The sequence below is a fragment of the Epargyreus clarus genome, unplaced genomic scaffold (genome assembly GCF_041222505.1).
Source record: "Epargyreus clarus isolate Ecla_fem2 unplaced genomic scaffold, WU_Ecla_fem_2.2 ptg000004l, whole genome shotgun sequence".
In the NCBI taxonomy this organism is placed as follows: Eukaryota; Metazoa; Arthropoda; class Insecta; order Lepidoptera; family Hesperiidae; genus Epargyreus; species Epargyreus clarus.
The window spans coordinates 2,690,057-2,702,378 of record NW_027332212.1 but is presented as its reverse complement, the minus strand read 5'-3'; the positions used below and the strand labels follow the sequence as shown (position 1 = coordinate 2,702,378).

The 12,322-nt window shown below is 37.5% G+C and overlaps 1 protein-coding gene across 1 annotated transcript in view; it reads left to right on the top strand.

The window, feature by feature from the left end:
- The window catches only part of LOC140757275 (uncharacterized), a 38,060-nt gene that overhangs the window by 12,383 nt on the left and 13,355 nt on the right, over positions 1-12,322 (top strand). The window contains exon 3 of the mRNA XM_073092886.1: positions 9,837-9,987. Within this exon, the coding sequence (XP_072948987.1) occupies positions 9,837-9,987 (151 nt within the window). The remainder of the gene's footprint in view (positions 1-9,836; positions 9,988-12,322) is intronic.

Genomic DNA, 12,322 nt, shown 5'->3' with positions numbered 1-12,322 from the left:
ATTTATAAAATGCCCATATTTGGCTATTGTTAAATGGCATATAATAGAATAGAATATTATTTATTTGATAAAATAAGGTACAATTTTAGTATTAAATAGGTGTACAATGTCCTCTTTATTTATAATTAATTATTAAATAATATATTTGCAAATATTATATCGTTAAAATGTTTTGGGACGATGATCAATATCCGCGCAGCAATGGTCTCCTGACGTCAGTCTGATTACATGTTCTACATACAAAAACAAATTCACAATCATACATTAGGTGTATAAGTCGGCAAAATCTTAGGGTGGTTTGCATCTAAAAAACGTTTAAAGTTTGTGTTAAAGTTAAATATCAGTTCTAATCTATGTATAAGTTAAACAACAATAACTTTGGCATTGGATTGCAGCCATTCTGTGTTGCACCAATTTATTTGTCATGAATGTAATTTGTGTCACTGTAACCACAATTTTTAGTAGACGATGACAGATACGGAAGTTGACAAATACAGTAACTTTAACCGATCGAAATCGAGCTGTTAATGTTAAGTGGCAGGAAGATTGTTCCTGTGTTAGCTACTTTATTAGTTGAAGCCATAGAAGCGTATTACCTGGAAGTTAATCACGTAACGGTTACATTATCGATATCAAGTGCGGTGAAACCGGATACGTCAACGATTGACTCGGCTTGATGATTACTTTCAGGACGTGTTTATTTGATCCAATAGTTCTATGTAATAGTGATTCATTTTCATAGACGATTGATTGAATTTTAACTATGATTTATATTGAATTCACTGGATTCAAGGGCGTAGGATCAGATTCCTCTTAATTAGAGGGGGCGTAACTATGTCATAACTTGTACCAAGACCTCCAAAAGTGATGAATTTGACATAAAAATCGAAATGTTTTTTAACTTTGATAAGAGGTAACAAAAAGCAAGGTTTATTGAAGCTGATCTCAAAATACTGTTTTAATATATTGTAATTTTTTACCGAAAATAACCTGTTCTTCACTAAGATTACAAATTGTGAATGCGTGATCTGTAGATAAAAATGATAAAACAGAATTCGCTTCTAGATAATATTTTTCCTTGTCTACCTTTGTTATCTGCGAGCGACGCGACGGTGTCGACAAAATGTTGTTAGAACTGTTTCTTTTCTTACTATACTGCTTTCTGGAGTTTCTTTCCAGATTGAAAAGTGTGAGTTGAATGTGAATTTCATTTGTTTCATGTCTACATGTGTTACCCTAGATACGCTAACTACTAAGATCGACACTATCAAGTATTTACCCACTATGCTACACCAGTAACTATCAGTCTCCGTACTATCCATTTTTAATAGATTTGAAAAATAGTATTTTAATACTACAATCTATCTACTTTTCTTTCATTAGGATTATATCTACCTTTTTCATTAGGAATTCAAAGCTTAAGTTGCATGAAAAATATTTTAATGCTCTAATATTCCATACACTTCAATCATCCATATGAACATAATTGTTCTTATTTCTCTAAAAATGTACTGAAACCGTGTTTCAAATAAACATATAACAAGTTGTTTCGTGGGAAACTAATATTTTTTATTATCTGGTAATATAATATTATAACTTCGCCAACTTTGAAGTCATGCATTAGTCACTGAATCATTTGGATCTCTTCCGAAATCATCACTCTCTATTTCGCATCTATGTGTATATCAGTTTTTATAGTTATACCAGCGTATTATAAAGTTATAATCCTTGTTTACTTCTATGATTAATACCGACTTGTCGTTATATCATTTTTATCTACATCCTAAGCCGTGACTCATGTGCAAACACAATGTTTGTTATTTAATAGCTATGTACTCGTAGCATCATAGTAAAAACTTTGCGCTTTGTCTTATACACCTTAGTGTGATGAAGGCAGTAAAAACATTGAGTTGAGTAGGTTCCTTACATCCGTATGTGTTGTAAACATGGTGTTAAATACAGCGCTTTCTACATAATGTTTACCTTTTTACACCTCTTTTTATTAACTTGACATGTTAGTATGTATGGGTCTTATCCTTACTGTTTATTTGGGTTCCGTACCTAAAGGGTACGTAATGCATAAAAAAACCCATTACTAAGCCTCAGCTGTTCATTTGTCTGAAAATCCTCTTTAAGGATTGATCTCTCTAAGAGACCGAATATATGAATTAAATTAATACTGACTTTATTAGTTAAGGGGTCACATAGGTCTGTTTATTCTGTACCAAGATGTAGGAGCATGACTGTTAGTAAGAAAACATTCGTAACTATTAAACTCGACGATGACTCATTTAATGGCTTGGCCGTGAACATAGAATACTAATCAGGTATGCGATGGTCTCTAGAAGATGTCATTGTGATAGAATTATGTCAATTAATGTATTCCGTAACCCGATTGAGAGGCGTGATGAAATAATCATTATTTCGATTGTTTAAATGGAAGAAGCGGTACAATTGATTCTATTCCAATGCGATTATTGTATTCTATGGGCGATTGTTTTAGTTATAGTAATGAGTAATGCAAGAATTGGCAGAACTGTGCTGTGAGCACTTTGGTGTAGGTTTAATTGTAGCTTGTATGTTTTATTACTTGCGGGCCTTCGTGTTACGCGAGATCAAGGTACTGTCGCGAGTCTTCAAGATATAGTGATAGGCCTACATAGATTAGTAAAGATAACTCACTCCATACAAGTAAATGAAGCCAGTTTTGACAGTTGGAATTGTGTGCGTAATAATTAAGTGTTGCCACGTCTCCGTTCTAGTCTCCCTAAAATGTTTGAAATACGTATTTATTTATTATGTAAATTACGTAGTATTCGTTATTTATACGTAAACTTTCTCTAAAAAGGTTCTATTTGTCAAGAATTCAAACGATAAAATAACCAATCCCGTCGTCTGTATCTACACCACATTACGAATTGTTTTCTTAGTAGTATAATTTAGTAGGCGCTTAGAGTAGCAAGGGAAAAGGGACTAAATTAAATGTGTATTACGAAAGTAATGTTTATTTATGAAATATACTCAACGCACACCATAACTAATAAGCAATAAAAAGTAAAATATATTAAAAATTAACTAAAAATATACAGAACTAATAAGCTATAGAAAGTAAAATATATTAAAAATTAACAAAAAATATACAGAAGAAAATATATGACAGTGACAACAACAAACATAAAATATACAATTGCTATAACAACGATTAACTAAATCCGTAAATGTACAAATTAAAGAAAAAAAAAATAATAAATAAACAAGTTTCATGGAATCACAAATCACAAGTAAATGAGGCGATATTATTGTTTCATTATTTTTCGTGTTTGGTCCGCCATGATTAAGTTACTGACAAGAAAGAGACAATGTATTCCTTCCAAAAGTAAACTGACGCAAAAGTTACGTCGATATTTACGTATGAATATTTTGAAGGAGATTATTATTATTTCAAAAAATTAATAATATTATAATATTTCAATTTAATGTTACTCGTACGTAGCTATTATTTCTGTTAAATTTAAATAAAACACATAATCAATATCTAATTTTACTTGCAAGTTATTTCCCACATGTAAAGTAATTCACAATGAGGTACTGGCAACACTTAGTACTGTCAATGTTATCTATTTTCGTGTTTGTGAAATATTAAAAATATGTAGTTTTTAGACCACTTACGAATGAAATGATACTTCTCCGCGCTTTTTCTTAGATTCCGTGCTGTGTTTGCACCATTTAACTGCACATGTCGGCATTTTTCCGCGTTAATTACACCACGACGGTCGGAAACGTTATGGGAAAAACCGTAAACTGTTTTACGTGAGTGTGTGCGTAATTTCGTGTACATGCATGAAACCCGTAAGCTGTTTGATTTTTTTTTGACTTCGTCAATTACAAGGCGGTGAGATATCTTTACTTATCTATGTAGGCCTAGGAAAACAATTGACAACATTGGAGTAAATTGGTTGATAATGTAGTAATTAATTGTCTGTTGTTAAAAAAGTTATTAAAAAAAATTGTCAGTATCATCACATTGATATAGGTATTCCCGAACGTCTTCTGAATTCCTTGCAATTCTTGAAGATTACGGCACGTCTTCATTAGGGAATTAACTGCAGTTTAATTGGGAATTCTATGCAAGATAATAGGAGATAGAGAATATGAATACGTAGGACACGAATAATTAATGACATAGAATAGAAGAACTTGAAATATATGTCATCCCTCTTGGCTCATACCTTGTACTTTGTTGCCAAGCGCATGGTCAAGGGTGAGCTCACCTGGTATGCGACCTACATTACATTATAACATCTAATCATATTTAAAACTTTACTTCGTGTAGTCTTATCAAAATGTTAACTCGATTTCTACAAATTTATTTATTTATTTTATTTTAGTTTAATTTATACGATTACAAATCAATTACATAAATTAATGGCAACTCAGTCATAAATGTCACTCACAATATCTTATGCACACTGACAATAATTTCGTCAATTCATCCGCAAACAAATCGCATTCAGGGTTTGTTAAAACTCATTGTAAATAAATACCTAATTTTATCCATTTAATAAGTTAGCAAGCGTGTGGTTCCGTCTTAGCGCGCCCTGAGAGCCTACAAACGTAATCGTTTAGCGTTTCCATAGCTCGAAACAGCATTAGTCAATACACCTGACAGTGCCAAGATTTCTCAAAACAATGATTCAACGGACCTTAGCACGTAGGTCTGCGGTTGCCCTCCGGCGTTGCTCGCCTTGTGGACCTATTGACTCATTGACGTGAGTCATTTTCTAATGATTCAAGTTATACGGATGCGGTTGTACGTAAGTAAGGTGTTAAGTTCTGTAGTTGCGTTTAAGCAAATCAAATCAAATCAAATTCCTTTATTCAAAATAGGTTCTTTACAGAGCACTTTTTGAATGTCATTACACTGAGGTGACACCAGCGTTACGCCTATTTCTGCCATTCTAGATTAGTATAGATAGTAGATAGAGGTAGATAGTATTTTGATATTTATTGATTTATTCATATGTTGGTATTTTATTCATATGTTGGTTTATTTAGTTTAGTGTAGGTTTTAGTGTGTCATGTTTTCTTTAATTTAAAAGAGTTCGCCCGAAGGTTCATATGTATAATTTTCTTCTGTGTCACATCCTTTAAACAGTCTGTCATAAAAGTTTTCTTCGGCTTTTCTAATAATGTCCCTCGCACGCGTTCGAATTCCACCAAAACCTTGTTTCATTCATGCCTATCACATATAGCCTTATTATAACCACGTTCATTTTGAACATCTATACGAAGAATAGCAGAACAGCACCAAATTAAACTCGTCAGCGTTTATTTAGTTCAAGCCATTTAGATAAATAACATTGTTCAGTCTTAATTGTTTCTCGCGTACCTGATGAAGTTTAATGTAACAAATTTTAGAGGAAAATGTAGCAGTGAAACAGAGTCCTTTGAGAATCAAAATAAAAATATATGTTGATCTTCAAAAGATTTTAGTACCTACCTAATTACCTACTACGGGCTAAGTTTAGCTTAGTACGGAGGTTATACTTCCAACAATATTCTATTCTAACGATTACAATCTATGTCTAAACTTCAAATATTATATCAATGTATCAGATTTTTTCTGTTTGCCTTCTTCATTAATAGTAATTGTTAATTCATACTAAACATCTCAATCTTGAATGTAAAGCATACTTTGAATTCAAGCTCAACTGCTAACTAGTTATAAAACCTTAGTGATGACTCCTTTTCTGCTTATTTTTACCTTTCCACCACAAATAACAATAGAAACAATATGTCAGAGCGTCGTCAATATGTCATCAACATGTTAACTTCACTGTCTGTGTCTTTGAACTGTGATTCATCAATCACGAGTTGATCCTGACCCGACCAGATACATTGTGTACGCTGATTCACAGGAAACCACGCCTTACGTGGACGGTGTTAAAGTCACAATGGCCTGATAGCATCCTCGGTAGCCGGTACTCTCGTCACATCGGCCGGTGCATTGATTGATAAGCGTTGATTCATTTTGTTTACAAAAGCTTATTGTTACTATAATTACTATAATTGAGCGTAACATTGACAGTGGTCATCTAATTCTGAAACGAAGATAAGTTAAGGCGTGCCCGCAATATACCTTTGCTTTTTTTTTTTTTTTTTTTTTTTGTTTACGAGGGGGAAACCTTCAAAAAGTACCCGGCGCCGTGGGAGCGACGCAGGGTTATGTGGGATTTTTACCGCACTAAAACCCCCCCGGTGGCCGTCCTCGGCGCTGCGTTGAGGGCTCCGGGATCTCCAAAGGAACGCAACCGGAGTCCTCTTAGCGCGTTGCCCCGTCGGGCTCTGCCCAGGTGAGCTTGACGCTCGCCACACCGTCTGGTGCGTACGACGGTATGCGACCACACATACCGCCGCCCTTCCCGGGGTCGCTTACCGGGCGGTTCGAGCTACCCACTCTTGCCGCCCGCAACCCCGGAAGCCCCCTTTTAGTCGCCTCTTACGACAGGCAGGGGATACCGTAGCCCTATTCTGGTCCCGAAACTACAGGGACAGCCCGCAATATACCTAAGTGCATTTGTGGACATTATCTACTATGGGCAAACAATCAATATTGGTCTCATTATCTTTCGTTGTTTAGTTACATTATGAACGTAAACGTTAATTGACATTAACAGCTTAAATGATTAACTGATAGCAACCAAAATATTGAAATGAACAGTTTTCCTTAATGGAAGGATACGCGAGACTAAACTAGCAGGTTGTAATTATACGACGTTATCCAAGGTTACTATGTGCATGTTTTCTCGATGGTTATGATTTTACAAGTTAATTACAATGAAAACATATAGAATATCTTTAAAGTAAAATATCATAAACATGGCGTATATTTAAGTGATAAAGACGTTATGGTTTTTCCAAACGTTAAAAATAATATTGCTTTATCGCCTATGACAAATAATTTCTACGTCTTATATCTGGTTTTGCTTTTAAACTTTCGTCGATAACTTTGACTGCATAGATACCACATAATTGACTTATGCGAAGGCTTATTTTGGCTCCTAAGAGAGTGCACATGTTAGGTTGGTTTCTCTTAAAGGGAAGTATTAGCGATCGACGTATGCTCAAATCTCGATAGCTCTTAAAATTAATATGTCAAACTTATAATGGACCAGCCATATATAGGAGGACTACAACTGCTTGTAACGAAAAGGCGTTGAGTGGTCATCTAGGCCAAAGTGAACCTATGGAACAATGACTAATATTTGGATACAAATATTTGTACAGGACCGCTCCGTGTTACATCGATTAAGTAACACCGATCCACCGATATCCAGCAATGGACTTCGGAGGTTTATGACTGGATGGGATGCGGAAGAGATGTCTGTTCAGTCTTTAGTCACTTTACGGATCAGTAAGCAGTAATTGAAGTTACATATTAGCGGTTGGCCAGACTGATGAATGGGGATCATAGAGTGATTTCCCTACGATTACCACTCGTCGGTCGCGGGTACGTGTTCGGAATCGCCTCCGAAACGATTGGCCGATGTCTGGCCAACTTTCACTGTCATTACGAGTGTTCCGTCAACAACGCCTATGTAAATATTATGGTGCATATAAAAGAAAAGTGAGCGCACAGTTACGTCTGGTCAATATTTGAGGAGTAATTTATATATGTATTTTTATGACATGCTTTCCTGAGCTGCACTTTTATGCGTGGTAAATGCTTTCTGGCAAAGTATATTTTGTCACAAAGTAGAGTCTTTGCTTAAAAAGGCCCCGAATTATTGAACCCCAAATATTATAGCAAAATGTCCATTGTCTACAATGACAATATTATTTTTTGCTTAAACAGGGTCGGGTTAAATTGAAGTCGAGAGAAGAAGTAAATGGAAATATTTTGTTTATATTTTGGAATCGGTTAAGGAAACGTATAAGAATTATGAGTTTTTGAATCAGCATTAAAGGCTGTTGTGTGTTTTAAGAGTTTGGTAAGGTAGAGACGAACGAACGCTTTCAAAGTTGTCCTCATGAGAAGACTCTACGGTGAACCTCAGGTAGGCCGCTATTCCAATTTCAGGTTGACTCATAAATATTCGCGGGTGGCAATAATCACCTATAATCACGTGGACGTGTAAGCTTGTTGCCATTTCAATGTAAGGAACAATGAAACAAAACAAATAAAATAAAAAAATTAAGGCTATGTACAAATCTAGATTCATTTATTTCGCAGTGCGGCTAAACCTTTCCACCTCGCCACTTCAACGTGAAGAGATGTTGCCAAGTTTATCTCGCTATAGTTTAATCCTCTGGCTACTGCCAAGGAAAAAGAAAGGATTTTTTCTACTGCGCTTGTAGGAGTTTCGTCGGACTTTAAGGATTTCAGATGTAAAAGTGTGGTGGAAACTTGATTTTGTTTTTATTGAGATATTTATTTTTGCTATTAGTATAAGCACAAACGGTAGTAATAGGTATTATTTTTAAGGAATGGGTATTTAAATATTTCATGTTAATTTAATTAAACTTGCAACTAAAGTTGATATATATGGTAAGTATAAAAAAATCTGCGGTTTTTATAGGGAAGCAATACTCTGTAAAAAAACTGTGTTTATTCAAATATTACGAAATAGGCGATATTACACATGTTCACGAACATTCAGATGATACTCTGATGATAAATAAATATAATATAGGTAACCATGATGGCAACATCTAGGCATTTATTAGCAATCCATAGCCGTTTATATGTCGCCGGGAAAATAACGAGACATTTAATTGAAATTGTTTTGAACAAACACGCACCTAAAGACAAGGTCGGTCGTTGCTCACTCACTTGACGTGTAATAAAAATAAATCTACTTGATGCAGATTTCCTTTCATGGTTCTGTTTGATCTGATCTTTACAAATTATAATTGTATGTTTTATAGAGACAGAGTAAGGAAATAGACTCGAGTATGTATTATATCAATATGATCTTTTTGATGATACATTACCAAGCAGTAGAAAATAGACTCCATCAGGAGTCTGTATGATGTAATGATGGATATCAATATGAGCTTTTTGAACACATTTACTAAGCGGTTCCTATGTTGGTATTTGGCGCAGCAGTTATTAAAGCAGTCTGTAACGCAACTTCCACTGTCTTCGGATAGGTAGACATTCAAATGTTAAGATTTCTTTAAGGGTGTTGGCTTCCATAAAATCTATAATTCCTAATGAAAACCTATTTTAGCCACACGACCAATATTATAATCTCTTCATACACGCAGCCTAAACCAGGCAGTATTAGGAGTCAATTTATTTCCCTCTAAAGCGTAAAGGGCAAATTAAAGTACTACAATCGCAACAAAACGTGCATGCAACAATTATTACCTATTACTCTTGTTGACGGTGAGACCTTGTATATTATGTTTTAATTGTGTAGGAACTAGAGATGGGGCAAATACCAGTTAATAACACGGTATTCCTCTGTTTACTCGTTTGTGTGCATTCATAGAACCCATCATAGTAGTAGTAAGAGTAGTGTAGTAATAAGAGAGTTGGTTTCTTTTTTGTATTTTCGTATTGTATATTTTTTGCATACTTACATTTACATTCATGTATCCATCCAATCTTTTTTAAAAATATTCGCATACTGTTATCAGAGTAGGACACACAAAAGTTTAAGGTGTCTTGATGTGTACTTTCATCAACCCTTTGAACAACACTGCGGTTTATTTGTAGGTATCCCCAGAAGAAATAAGAAATAGTCTTCCCGCTATCTTCCTTAAGCCATCAAGCTGAAATGTTTACATACCTAATAAATTTTAATTTTGATTTTGTTTAATTGTTCCAGAGCTCGTCGGATTCCGTACTGACGACCGGTTCGATCTCGGAGCGTATCAGCAATCTGCAGCAGGTGTCGGAGCAGACGTTGCCGCAGCACGTGTCCAGCACGCTGCACCGCAACAAGAGCTCACTGCACTCTACGACACAGGTTGCGTTGGGTGAGTATGAGGTATAGTTAGGCGTTCAGGCTTAGTCCTCAAAGGCTTGTGACTATCGACTTGACCATGGTTTCTGTTCTTTTTTGGATTGGTTTCATTCGTCCATGACCAGGAGTGGCTTAATATTAGGCGGGCTGCATACTTGTGTGTAGGGTTGTTGCGAATATCAGCATCAGCATCAGCATCCGCTGATTATCAGCTTTCTTTTAAATATCAGCATCAGCATCCGCATCCGCAACAAAAGATGCTGATATTTAATGCTGATATTGAAATTGTAACGTGTTCGTTGAAGGCGGGACCGAGCTTAAATCACGTGCAGTTTTAGCCAATCACAGACGTTTATAAACACAAGTTTTCATCAAACAATCATTCGATTGTATTGACAACGTAATTTGGTCAGACATCAATAACTTTCGATCATAGTTCAATCAATCAATAACAGAATTATGTATTGTAAATGATTCAACTGAGGGCGGGAGACACGGAATGATAGTCGGTTGGTACTTGCACAAAAGCGTGTATTCATGAAGACGGCGTAAAGCGAACTGGCGCGGCGAACGGGGGAACGAGCGAACGAAACTCGCGGCGCCGGAGACGTAGGTAAAGGCGCGAGCGAACCGATGCTATATAAGGCGGCGTTACAGTCTCCCCCTTTTGACCTAGTCAGGTGACCTCACGACAGGTCAAACACCAGTAAAACTTACGCGACAGGGTTTTTACGAGGACGACCGCGCGGTCTTTTAGGACATACAGGCTCCGGCTGATCGTCCTGACGAGCGTGGTATCGACGCAGATCCCTGGTGTGGTACTTCCCCAAAATTTCGTCAGGTCTACCACAACGAGACAAGATGTATGTAGTTGGACTAACCTTCTTAGTTATAACATACGGACCATCTTGCCGTGGGGCGAATTTTGAACTGAACCCCTTACTAGTACTACTTAATATATGACCGCGTAACAAGACTAAGTCACCTGGAACATAACCCTCGGCGTTTTGACGAGTCTTGTCCTTAACGCGTTTCCTCTTATCTTGCTCATTCTCGATGCTTTCCTTAGCATCTGAGAGAATACCGGCTAGCTTGAGCAAATAAGGCGTGATCTGAGGGACATAATTCTCGGTCTCAACTATCGCTCGAAGGTCACTTTGAACAGAGATGGGCGAACGCAATTCCCTGGCAAAAGTAAGAAAAGCAGGAGTCTGCTTTGTTGCTTGGGTCAACGAAGTATTCAAAGCGAACCGGATAAACGGCAAAGCTTCGGCCCACTGTCGGTGCTCCTTCTCAACTAATATGGCGAGTTGGACTTTCAAATCCCTGTTCTTCCGTTCCACGGGATTAGCTTCTGGATGGTACAGAGGTATCAGATTTTGTTTGACTCCCAGAACAAACATAGCGTGCTGCATGACATCGGCTACAAATTGCACACCGTTGTCAGAAATCATACGCCTCGGAAGTCCAAACCTCATGAAGACTTCATTGACTAATGTTTTCGCACAGATCATGGCCGTGGCCTCGGTGAGGGCAAAGAGTTCCACCCACTTGCTTGTGGTGTCCTCGACTATCAGGATCCACCTCTCACCTAGAGGTCCTTTGGGTAAAGGCCCAAAGAGATCGACGGCGACAACTTCAAAACGCTGAGCCGGAACTGGTGTTTGGAGCAACCCAGCTGGTTTCACATTGCTCGGCTTGTAGCGTTGACATTCTACACAAGTCTTGAGATATTCTGTTACATAACGACGCATCCCGGGAAAATAAAAACGTTCGGCAATGCGGTGAAGAGTTCTCTCTATACCGCCATGACCGGAAGTTGGAGAATCATGACATTCCAACATAACCTGTTTCCTAAGGCTTTCAGGAACGACGAGCTGCGGTTCTTCGGTGTCAGCCTCGATGTACCTGTACAACACTCCTCTAACAAGGTGGTATCCTCTGTCGGTCCATGTTTTAAGAGCTACTTCATCTTTTCCTTCCAGGTCTTTAAGGATCTTCGAAACTTCGGGGTCATCGAGCTGAGATTGACGGACGTTCGTCGCATCCCATCGAGGTACCTCTACGATAACTGTACATACTCCACAGGACTCGCGAGTATCCTCTTCGCAGGGCGGTCGACTCAGCGTATCCGCGATGACGTTGGCCTTTCCCGGTGTGTAATCGACTTGAAGATCGAAAGACTGGAGCTTCATGGCCCATCGTACCAATCTACCGGTTGGTGACTTCAGGGTAAGTAACCACTTGAGCGGTTGATGGTCGCTGGCAACACGAACTGGATGTCCATCAATATATCCTCGGAACTTCTCACAAGCCCATACGACGGCAAGAGCCTCCCGCTCGGTCGT